At 38.6% G+C, this 13,032-nt stretch overlaps 1 protein-coding gene across 1 annotated transcript; it reads left to right on the top strand.

The window, feature by feature from the left end:
* The first annotated feature begins 840 nt into the window (after positions 1–840).
* On the top strand, positions 841–12,811 carry odad1 (outer dynein arm docking complex subunit 1). Its single transcript, XM_037684508.1, is given in 13 exon segments — positions 841–953; positions 8,842–9,019; positions 9,103–9,225; positions 9,356–9,469; positions 9,578–9,645; positions 9,900–10,075; positions 11,143–11,279; positions 11,361–11,433; positions 11,543–11,713; positions 11,891–12,036; positions 12,287–12,378; positions 12,519–12,630; positions 12,803–12,811. Coding segments are annotated over 13 exon segments (1,512 nt in total).
* The last annotated feature ends 221 nt before the right edge of the window (positions 12,812–13,032 follow it).

Genomic DNA, 13,032 nt, shown 5'->3' with positions numbered 1-13,032 from the left:
CTCATGAATATCCAACCAGAATAATCACTGTGAAAAATCACATAATATTGCTGCTGATCTGTTTCAATGTTGCTGCTGATCTGTTTCATGTTGAAGTGTTCATGCATGCTTCTGCTTACACAGACTCATGCTCATGTTCGTGCTGCTGTTCGACGTAATGTTTTTATGATGTTAGTGCTTAGTGTATTTTTAGTTGATGTTTTTCTTAGTTCATATCTTAGATGTTACCATTGTTTTTCTTTTACATTTTATTGTTGGATGTAATTGGAACCCTGTGTACATATAGTCGTAGCACCACATGTACCACATGTGGTGGAACGACAATAAAAAATCTCTGACTCTCTCTGACTCTATAAAGCAAACATAAAAATATTACCCTGAACTAACACTATATTGTCAAAAGTATTTGCTCACCCATCCAAAGTATCGGAATCAGGTGTTCCAATCACTTCCATGGCCACAGGTGTATAAAATGAAGCACCTAGGCATGGAGACTGTTTTTACAAACATTTGTGAAAGAATGGGTCGCTCTCGGGAGCTCAATGAATTCCAGCGTGGAACTGATAGGATGCCACCTATGCAACAAATCCAGTCGTGAAATTTCCTCGCTCCTTAATATTCCACAGTCAACTGTCAGCTGTGTTATAAGAAAATGGAAGTGTTTGGGAATGACAGCAACTCAGCCACAAAGTGGTAGGCCACGTAAACTGACGGAGCGGGGTCAGCGGATGCTGAAGCGCATAGTGCAAAGAGGTCGCCACCTTTCTGCAGTCAATCACAGACCTCCAACTTCATGTGGCCTTCAGATTAGCTCAAGAACAGTGAGCAGAGCTTCATGGAATGGGTTTCCATGGTCGAGCAGCTGCATCCAAGCCATACATCACCAAGTGCAATGCAAAGTGTCGGATGCAGTGGCGTAAAGCACGCTGCCACTGGACTCTAGAGCAGTGGAGGTGTGTTCTCTGGAGTGACGAATCATGCTTCTCCATCTGGCAATCTGATGGACGAGTCTGGGTTTGGCGGTTGCCAGGAGAACGGTACTTGTTTGACTGCATTGTGCCAAGTGTAAAGTTTGGTGGAGGGGGGGATAAAGGTGTGGGGTTGTTTTTCAGGAGCTGGGCTTGGCCCCTTAATTCCAGTGAAATGAACTCTGACTGCTTCAGCTTTCCAAGACATTTTGGACAATTCCATGCTCCCAACTTTGTGGGAACAGTTTGGAGCTGGCCCCTTTCTCTTCCAACATGACTGTGCACCAGTGCACAAAGCAGGTCCATAAAGACATGGATGGCAGAGTCTGGTGTGGATGAACTTGACTGGCCTGCACAGAGTCCTGACCTCAACCCAATAGAACACCTTTGGGATGAATTAGAGCAGAGACTGAGAGCCAGGCCTTCTCGTCCAATATCAGTATGTGACCTCACAAATGCGCTTCTGGACGAATGGTCAAAAATCCTCATAAACACACTCCTAAACCTTGTGGACAGCCTTCCCAGAAGAGTTGAAGCTGCTCTAGCTGCAAAGGGTGGACCAACGTCATATTGAATCCTATGGATTAGGAATGGGATGTCACTTAAGCTCATATGTGAGTCAAGGCAGGTGAGTGAATACTTTTGGCAATATATAATATGCTATAGTAGCTTTTCCAGATATATAATTACACAAATCTGAAATGCGGGTACGCACTCAATGTAAACAAAGCACTTAGCTGAATCTGCTGAAAACCACGTGAGTCACATTATTGGCCTACATTAGGCTGGATGTAGGTTAACAAACACGGGGTCATCAGAAAAGCGTAGAAACTCTGAGAAGATGTTAATGTGGAAATTTAAGAGCGGATCTGCTGCAAGACATGGAGGAAAAAAAGAGAACGCAAATGAGACAACAGTCAGATCTTGCATACTTTACTGAACCAATCTGAGACCCATGGGTGATTTTAGTCTCATTTTGAGGGCGCTGAAGCACCTCTAAATTTTAACTCAGCACCCTTAAAATAAAAGAAACCATTATTTTTCAACTTCTTCTCCACCATAACCCTCAGCACTGGCTCCCCTCAGGGCTGTGTGTTGAGCCCTCTTCTGTTCACTCTGCTCACGTACGGTATGACTGCGCACCTACCCATCCAGGCTGTCACATTGTAAAGTTTGCAGATGATACAGCGGTGGTTGGATGCATCACAAACAACAATGAGTCCAGCTACAGGCAGGAGGTGGAACATCTGGAGAGCTAGTGCAGGAAGAACAACCTTCACATCAATGTGAAGAAGACAAAGGAGATGGTTGTGGATTTCAGAAGGATCAAACACACCTACACTGCCCCCTGAACATAGGAGGATCTGTGGTGGAGTGGTCTCCAGTTACAAGTACTTGGGTGTTACAATACAAATGCTTCTGATGTCAATGGCCACCATGTTGTTCAATCCAAGAGCCACTGTCAACACTGGGGGCTAAGCACTAGAATGGTAGAATAGCCACTGCTGAGACCAGTACATCAAAATTGATTTCTCCAAACCAGATAACTCTTCCATGGACTATTGTTGGCCTGTTTTCAGTCACTTTGGGGTTTTCTTCATAGACAAACAAACTTATTTGGTTGGCAGCCGTTCATAAATGTAGCTTACAATGCCCATCAGTGTAAGAAAAAAATATGTGGATTTTGTTTCTTTGTAAAGTTTTTTTTTTTCCTATTTGACTGGTCTTCATTGCATTTCAATTAAAATATGACAATTACGGTATAAGTTTGAGATGCATTAAAGAGCTCATAAAAAGGCATTTTAACAAACACCTTTTCTATCAAATGCCATTTTTAAAACACAGTGCAGTTTATGTTGACAATATGCTCCATATAACATGGTGACAGAGGATTCAAGAGACCACTATCACTTCTATGAACCAGAAAATAAGCTCTGAACTTTTTGATTGCAATATGTCTTTAATGATCTGCTGTGACACTCAAATTCCCAGCTACCAGACAATAAAAAGGTTCAGAAGCTTCAAAACGTGTAAAAAGAAACAAGCGTTCCAGAACTCTTCTGATTCATAACCATTTGATTTGTGTTGTGTAATGAGAGTATAGGGCATGAGTTTTAGAAGTGGTAAACAATTTTTGGCCTGCCCTGCGTAGGAGTCAGGGAGCACGTGGGTGGACCGAGCACAGAACAGATAAAGAAGGACGAGCTGATTGGCAGCTCAGTCATGGTGGATGAAAATTTGTTTTGAAGCCTGCATGTCAAACTCGACTGTCTGCATTTGTCCATGACCACAGAGCTGCTGAAGGACAAACTTAAAAACAACAAGCAAGAAAGAGAGTGCGGGTCATTCTTTGTCTAATCGCATAGTGACCCAACAAAACCTGCAGTTTTTCCTCAGACATCAAACTGCCTCAGAAACATGAAAACATGTTTTATTGTGGAATAGACCCACATATAGGCTCATATATGGCTTAAGGAGTGACTTATGCTCATTGTGAATCATAAACCTATAAAATGAATACGGTATTGAGCAAATCACTAACTGTCCTCGACGCCATTTGTTTGTTTAAAGGAAGACTCATAGGTTGTTTTTTTTTTTAAAGCAAATAAGCTTTGATTTCATAGTGCGCAATGAAATGCACGTGTGATCTCACAAAGAGGTGAAACTGCTGCCCGCTGTCACACAGGACAAAACAAATGTAGGCGTTTGCCGTAAAATATGGTTGATAATGTCTCATTTGAAAAAAATGTCCAAGTCGTTTGGATAATTTGAGATGAAAAATGCTTTCTGCTTGGACCAGCAGCTCAGAGGCTGCTCTGCATTCATCTGTGGGTGTGTGGGGTGACATGGAGCTTTGGGAGTTGCTGCTGCTGTGGATCAGTGTTTCATTGCAGAGGTCAAGTCATTTCCTGCTCTCAGAGACCTCTGCCCCTCTCAGCTGTCAGTACACTCAGAATCCCACCTTTCACACATGTAACCACCCCCAACCCAAGCGTTTTTCTTTTCCTTTTTCCTTTTTAACAATTTCCAAATATGAGGAAAGTCAGTTTGATAGAGGAGGAAAAAAACATTACAAGAGCTGACAGAAGTTTAAGCTTTAACAGCTACGGCAGCTTGGTTGTTAAGTGGTTCACATCTTGCCAGAAATTGCTGTGAACAGCAGCCGTGACGTTAGAAATATCGTTGAAGATAACCGTCTATTTCATAATGACTCAAGCTGGGACAAGAGATGAAGAAAGTAGGTGTTAACATGTGTTTTCTGTGGTGAATGTATTTGCGTGGGTGGATGATGTGCTGACATGGTGACACAGGGAATTCTCATATAGAGGAACCAGCTGTGGACAAACACGTAATAGCAATTAGAGTACCGTTACAGACCGCAAACAGACAGGCCTGCTTCCGTCCTTAACGTCACGGTCGACCTCGCTCGTGTTTGCGTTTCACATTCTTTTTAACAGTAAAGCTTTTGCTCCAGTGAATCTTTCAGGAATGGTGCTGAGTAAAAAAAAAAATACACAAGACAGCTCTGTTTATAGCACACATATTGGCAATGCATGAGGGTGTAAAAAATACTAGATTTGCAGCATCTGCAGGTGTAATAGGATAAAATACTAATCCACTGATTAGCCATATAAACATTGCTGTGGAGTCATCCAATAATTGTTAAACAGCAGGAACAAATTCTTGAGAAACTCTCTGATCTGATTCGTTACTCAGTGTTTCCACCCACCACTTCCTGTAGCCTGACATGAAATATTTATGTTTCAGTGTTAACATGAAACGATTATGGCTAAGATTGGAATTAATAGCATTTATTATGTGTAGCTACTGTTGTGGGTGTTTTGAAATGCACATCCTTTGCCTAATCTCTACAGGCAGAAGGATCTGAGGTTAGTTTTGACAAGCTGGAGGTGTTAGGAAGGAACTGGGCTCCTCAGATTTTGAGTAGGCTTTGCACCATGACCTTTGACCTCTTTCTGTGACGTCTGATGTTTAGGCTGTATTTGATTGTTGAACGGTTCGGTAATATTGAGAACCACAAAGAAAAATAAGATTTAAAATATTACAGAATGCTATTAAAGGCCTAGCATTCCTCGACACAACACACACTGTTCACCATCTTTCATGCCAGAAATTTAAACTAAAATGATCTTGTGCTTAGAACAAATGGAGTTATTGGTCAAACCTTGTAATAAAGGATTACATGCAGTGAGCTCTTACAAGATGTGATAGTACTCAGAGAAGGTGTTGAAGATGACTCTCAGCTACTGCCACATCAAACATTAGCTCATATTCTTTGAAGCTGACTAATTTATAGCCATTTTTGAGTTGGCTAACTTCAATTAGCTGCAGTGGCCATCTTAAATTGGATTGTCTCCAATAAAAGATTTTTAGATATACAGCCATTCTTGAGAGTTTAACTAAAAGCTGTTCCATGAGATATTTTGCTAACAAACAGACAGTTGACCCTAACAGTTAGTGCCAAAGTTGTCTGCAAAGATACAAATACACAATGTGTAAAGTACATGTTGTGATACTACCTCACCAAATTTCAGCTCAATATCAGTAATTTGATTAATCAGTGTTGGTATGTTGCATAGAGCTAGCTGGCTGTGGTGGCCATCTTGAAAGGAGTTCTCCAAAGATGAATTATTTGTATGCTGTACTTCCATAAAATACATATAGACACAAATAAACATAAACATGGTGGTGCTATTTCTTGTGAAAAGACACAGATACTGTATTTAAAAGTGAATTTTCCCAGCACCAGCTGAGGAGGACAAAACATTGTAGGCCGGCAAACTGTTGGAGGAAATGGCAACAATAAAATGTGTGGAGTTTGATTTCAAGGGGACAAGTGCAATAAAATGTCCAAATGTGACCTAGATTTACAACTATTGTTGGGAGTTACTTTAGCTGCAGTTATAGGCCTCAAAAAGTAGGCTGAGGAGGAACATGCCTTTAAAGCTGACTTCTAATTTGTCAACGGCGTCACTTTAAACAAGGATAAGGCTAGGACATTAACTTTCACAAGCTGGCAGAAATTGTTTTAAATTATTATTATTTTTTTTTTTTTTCTGATTTGGTAAAATTAAACAATACTGTTTGTTCAAACTGACTCAGTTTCACTCAACAGGCAGAGTTTTTTTCATTTTGGGGAAACAAGTGTCAATATTTGAAACCTCCACAGCATGGACACCTTGTTCCGAGGCCAAAGTTTGTTTGTTTTAGCGCATGATGCACAGGGTCAGCTTCAGCAGGCCAAACGGAAACTGGTCAAGTTTGGTCATGTTGAGTGACTGATGTTTATTTAGGGTGTAAGCATGAGTTCATTGTTCACACTGCATAACGAGTGGGGGGATGATTAGGCCATGGCCCACAGATTACTTAAGAAAAGATGATTGTTATGACTCTTATTCTTGTCTCACCCCACTAAATAACCTGAAGTCTTGAAGCATGACAAAGTCAAACTTCCTTTTTTTCCCTCCTCACTCTTTCTCTTTTCTCACTCCAACCCGCCTCCCTTTTTGTCTCTCACCTTACTTTTATCTCCATTGTTTCCTGTTGAGTCACGCGTGGAGCCAGACTGCACCATGTTTTACAATTTACTGCTCCCTTCTCTGCTTTCCTCCTCCACTTCCTAGTTCACTGATGCGTCTCGTTGGGAATAATGCTGTGTGACGTTGTAAAAGACCTCCAGCAAAAATCGCTGTCTGGAAACAGCCAGAGTTTTAAATAACAAGCAGATCCAGATGCCTCTTCATTACAGTGTGACCTGATTTATTATTTAGAGGATTAAAGGATCGTTAGCTTGGCAGATAGTTTACCACGTTGTCATCATTAAAAGGAAAATACAGCTTGAAGCAAAAAAAAGGGGAGCTAAAGACATAATAATAAAACCTTAATATATATGAAAATTTAAGTCACTGAATTTAAAGTCCCACGTGTAAAATATTTTTACATTTCTTGTGTGTATTTGTGAATGTGCTCTAGTAAAGAGGGAGGAAGTGATGATGTAGTGAGGAAAGAGCTTGCGTTAACCATATTAATTGCACACTTATGTGTGAAGGAGGGTTGAGGGCAGGGCACGAAGAAACGAAAGGGCTGAGAGGTGGATGGGTTGAGTCACTTAGAAATACAGCTGCTGACTCAGTTGGCAAACTTGTCTCCTGGACTAAGTCACCAGTGTATGTGGCATTTTGTGTGTGTGTGTGTGTCTAACCTGTTTTTGTGAAGATGATTTATTAAAGGAGACAAGGAAAGACCTTCAGAGCAGCCTTCATCACCCTGAGAAAAGAAGAAGAGGTTGAGATTATTACGTCCAAAATAGGAGCTTTTTCATTGCTCTGAGATTTGTTGAAGTTTCATGAAATCCCAGCAAATATTTGAAAGCGGCAGCTCGAGGGAGCAGTAGTTAGAGCTGTCGTCTCTCAGCAAGAAGGTCATAGGATCGCTTTCCAATCTGGAGCCTTTCTGGGTGATATGGGTTTTCTTTGGGGATCCTGGTTTCCTCCCACAGATCAAACACACGCATGTTAGGATAATTGGTGACACTAAATTGTCCCTAGGTGTTGGGAAGAATATGAGCAGTTGTTTCTCTGGTTTTTATGTGGCCCTGTAATGAAATTGCAACCTGCCTAGGATTTATCCTGCCTCTTGCACAGTGACAGTTGGAGATAAGACACCAGCTTCCCACCACCCATAAAGGAGAAACGGGTGAAGAAAATAGATGGAAGGATGTTTGAAGACGTGCCCATTCACGTCACTAAAGTAATCCCATTCTGGCCCAAGCTCAAACATTTCTGTGATTCAATCATTTCATCACTTTTCTCTACACTCCCTTGTTTTTTTTTAAAGCAGTCGTATAACTTTGACAATCCAATCCTCAACAGTGTGATCCACTGGGACTGTGGGTCGCACGTTAGAATTAGTCATCCCTGCATGTGTTGCAAGGTCCAGGAATGGTGCGCTGTTGATGGCATTATTGTGCTCTAAGGGTAATTAAGGGCACCTCCCTCCATATTGGAATGTGATGTCCTGATAAAACAACTGGAAAGTTGTTCAAGATGACTGTCATCGTAAAGTATCTATGACTGTAAAATCATGAGTCACACTGAACTGGGAAGATAATGTGCATAGTTACCTTTGCCTAGATTAAAATGTATTAAATAATAAAACTCAGTGTACGTAGGTCCCACAAGCTGTGTTGCTCCATATTGAAATGACCTATTGTCTACAATAATCTATTTATTTTTATATTGGTTTTAACGTAATTAACTGGAATTATTTCATAGCAGAAAACTTCACTCGAGTAATGTATTTTTGTTCTTGACTTGTCCCCATTATTATCATTAATCATTGAAAAAAAAAGTAATAAAAAAACGAAAAAATAAATTAAATTTTCATCATGTGCATAAGTACCCTTTGATTCTAAATATTGTTCCCTCCTTGCATCCAGTCGACCGTTTACCTTAATAATAAATAAATCATATTTAAATATATACTGTAAAATAAAAAAAAACTTGTATTCAAAATGCTGCTTCCAGTGAAGCATGGTAATGGAAATGTTTCACTTTGCTACAAATACCATATTCACCACTCCCTCATATTAATTTAATATTTAAATTTTTAGTTGTGTTTGATTCGTTTATCAATAAAGTTTTGAATTCAAAGCGTATAATAACAGAACTCAGTCAGTAGACGTCAAATATTCATTTTTATACGGTGAGAAAACACTTTTTGTTGCTGTGCTAGCTCCAAATCATTGAAAAGCTATTATCATCCTAAATGTCTATTATTTTTATCCAAAGGATTCCATTGATAGACATGTATTTTGTAATAGATGTGTGTTTTTATGTTTTTGTGTCATCAGCTTAGAGATCAAGTGGCTGCAGGATAAAAATGAAGAGCTTTCACGGAGTCTTGGAGCACACCAGTGTTGTTCTCATAAACAAGCAGATGTCCTTCAAGACCTCACCGACAAGTTGTCCCATGGAGACAAACTGGATGAGGAGCTGGAGGCTGAAAAACGCTTTGAAAGATCAGGTGAGGTGCAGCTTCCTTACAGACTACAACACACTTGGGTTCTTCAGATTCAGTTATTGCAGTAGATGCTATGTGCTGTATTTTTTAGATTGCAGAATGGGAAAAGAAATTGACAGAACAAAGTCCTGGAGCCGTAAACCACAACTGGACATTTAAGAACCAACATTTACTGAAAATCCCACCACCACTGCCAGAAAACAAACTTGACATGGTTGTATTATACTTGTAAAGTTAATTTCTTTGGAAGTTTTCAGATGAATTATTTTGATTTCCGTTTGTTTTTCTAATCTCAATACACCATGTTACATGTAACTGCTAGTTAAGGGTTCTTTGTTCTCAAGGAACAAAAATTATTGAATGAGTTAATGACCAAGAATGAAGAGTTAAGGGAGGAGGTGAAGACACTACAGATTGAGAGGAAACTATTTCTACAGGTTAAAGCGCTGCTGGAAAAGGTGTAGACTTAAATTCTCTCAGCTTTGAAATTACATTTGCCTGACTTTAAATTGTACCAAGATGTAATAAAGTACCATAGACAATTAACTTTGTTTTATTACCAACAGGAGTTGCACACTATTCACAGAATCATCAGTTACCTGATGAATAAATGTGCTCATACTGTTGATGCCAGGTGAATCATTCTGCATGACATGAAATCATTTTATTAAACAACTTTATATCTCTAATCTTTTGGAAGACAACATGAACATTATTGAAAAGATAAGAACTAAATGGTTTTAGACTTTATTGTCTAATGTTTAAAGCACAATTCCATATGTCCACTTACTACCAAGCTTCATATACAATATTAATAGTTAACATTTACAACGCTTAAGTACATCCTGTATATCTAAATTTTGTGATAATAATGATGGTTCTATCTAGGGTGGAGATAATGGAATAACAGAAGACGCTGAAAGACAAAAACTCTAAAAAGATGGCTCAATACAATAGAGAAAAAATAAACTTGGGACAAACAATCTCCTATTACAGCGGTGCTGTGGCTTTCTTGAAAATTAAATATGCTGCACACATCAGCCAGGACACTGACCACAGAAAAGGTATGCCTCATGATTTTATAACCACTGTTTTCTAAACTGGAGTAAGTAAAATATAAAAAATTCAAAGAGTTACTGTAATTGTTTTTGTTTGTAATTTGTAAGATTGTAATTGTTTTTGTACTACTAGTGCTTAGCGTATTTTTAGTTACATTTTTCTTCGTTCATCTTAGATCTTACTGTTTTTCTTTTACATTTTATTGTTGGATAACTGGGATCCTATGTACATAATTTCGTTCCACCACATGTACCACATGTGGTGCGAATGACAAATAAAGAAACCCTGACTCACTGACTCTGATTTGCAACTAAAGCAATGTGTTGATTTGTAAAAGTGAGCAGAATTTGTGTCAAAGGTCATCATTTATGTTCCCATGTTTGATTTAGACACAACTTTTTTGTCTTTAATTATTATTGTTGTGACATTTTTCAACAAGTTGAGCTAAATACAGTAACCTGCTTCACACAGAACATGTTTTATTTATTTTGACTACTCGAACAAGTAGAAAAACAAAAAAACGCAATAGTGACACCTTGTGTTTAAAAGATGTTACTACTCTTCTTAGTAATTATTACTATGATGTTTTCTGAATTAATTCCAAAAACATAGTAGAGTTATGATTTTTTTTTCTGCAAAGTAGATACAAAAATACTTTTATTATTTGTTTTAGTATGTTTACTAGAATAGAAAACACCTGGACCTGTATTTGCTTGAATAATTTATCTCCTCTCATTCATTCTTGCTTGCTCAGTTCGGTTATTATAGGACCGAAGGTATTTCCCAGTATTTAACCTTGTAGTATGTCATTAGTACTTTAAGATAGGATTGAGTTGGTTTATTGAACCCCTTAACCATTTTCCAGATTGTTAGGGTCACTGAGTAAGTTCACATGTAAGTCTTAAACAGGTAACGCCTTCAGGAACCAAAAATAAATTGATTTTATTGTAGTTAGGGTCATGGCACCAGTATGACTTCTTTAGAATGACATTTGCATTTGAGGATAATAAGAAAAGTGGACCACACCTTGCAATGTGCAATTTTCACTTTACTTTCATTTGTGTCCCTGTAGTGGAGAGGAAGTCCAAGAAGAATGAAACTAAGGAGTGTGAACTGAAAGACATGAATGAGGTCATCAACAAAATCCTTGCAGAAACTGAGGAACATAACCTCGACAATCTAGTCAGGGACTCACTTTTTACAAAGTAAGTGACTGATTCTGTGTTATATATATATATATATATAATTTTTTTTTTTTAAATGGAATGTCTATTTCCTTAAGTGGAGGAGAAGAACTATGTTCTAAAGACCTTCAACAACTCTCAGGATGATAAAGTTGAGACCATTCAGAAACACATCTCATGTTTGTGATGCTTTTGGATGCCTGCGTGTATTAGTGCATACTTAAGCTCCTAGACTTAAGGGGAATTGTGATTTTGTTTTAAAATATACCATTATGTTTTGGACTTAAACGCTTCACAGTGAGAAGGATGTGTTAGTAGCTGAGCAGCAGCAGCAACTCAAAACGATTCAGGCTCAAATTCTGAACGTTTCCAATAAGCAAAAGGCTGCTGACCAACAACGGGAAGTTTATGAACAACAAGGAAAATTTATTGAGAAGCTTTTAGATCAGCTCAAACAAGGTAAGAGTACAGATACTTCTGACAGAAGCACATCTTCCTTCTCCATGCTGGAAATGTTTTTCCATTAAAAAAAGTTTCATTATTGTGAGGGGATTCAGTTTAGTTCACAAAATCCTTTGAAAACACAAGTTTTGAATAAATAATGTGCAATATCCCTTCCCCCCCCACCTGTTCTAGGTCTCAAATTGCTTGAAATGTGCTACAAGAGCTCAGAGTTGGGCTCCCTCGATATTCAGAATGAAAACGTCACACAGTACCTGGTGATGATTGAGGACAGAGTTGAGATTTTCACTCTTCACCTTTACAAAAAACAAAGCCCTTGGGTAAGTTGACACATAATTGAATTTCAGTGCCAGTATATTGATATTAACTCATCCAGATACTCTACAGCCTGTGTAGTTGAATATTCCACCACACACATGCCCTGCTGTAGAGTCTATTGCAACTGGCAGCACTCGATCCTTTTGAATTTGTAAAAAAGAACAATACAAAAAAATTTACCTGTAATATACACCAAGATATTCAAAGCAAGTAATGTGACTCTTTTTCTTGCGTTAATGTATTTGCCATCTGTGGGACATGGGCTCTGTCAGTGCTATTGCTACGTTGATTCTGGGAATAAAACCTCGAATGTTCAAAACATCCACCACAGCAGTAAAACCAGTGTAAGTGCTGGATCTTGTATTTTTTTATATTCGTACACAAGGAGCCATAGGCTTCAGACAACTGGTGACAAAAGTTAATCATTCCACTGCGTTTCATTTGAGAAGTATATTTTTATTAAAACGCTAAATTAACTCTACAGTCTTTGTGATGATCCAGATCTCAGCCATGATCCAGATTTGGTTGAGTCAGAGCTGCTGGAGGAAAATGAGCCGTTGAGTAAAGAGGTTCTGCTGCCACTAATCAGGAAAAGGGTGGGTAAAGCTACAAACATTTCTTTATGAAATAAAGATAACAAATTTGTCAAGTTATAAAACAGCTTCAGGCTTTAGTAGAGGTGGATGTTAATGGATCTATAATGTATCCCTTAGAGTCGGAGAAAGAAGACAAACTGACCTCGTGTTTCCTGATGGTGCTGCTCTGCAGAGCTACTGAACACATCATGGAGCAACACAAAAAAATGGAATCAGGCCGGATGTTCTCAATAAATGCAGCACTTTAATATTCAATAAAGTGATACAAAATTAAGATGCTCCAAGATTTCTATACAGTACTACTTGTTTAGTCCCTGAGTATCACAAGAAATAGTTCAGAAAAACAAATCCACTGGTACAGATGAAAAACAGAACATATTCAAACAATGATGCCAACGTGTA

This window comes from Nematolebias whitei, chromosome 11 (assembly GCF_014905685.2).
Source record: "Nematolebias whitei isolate Nwh7 chromosome 11, NemWhi1, whole genome shotgun sequence".
Taxonomy (NCBI): domain Eukaryota; kingdom Metazoa; phylum Chordata; class Actinopteri; order Cyprinodontiformes; family Rivulidae; genus Nematolebias; species Nematolebias whitei.
This window is presented reverse-complemented; position numbering and strand designations above follow the sequence as displayed.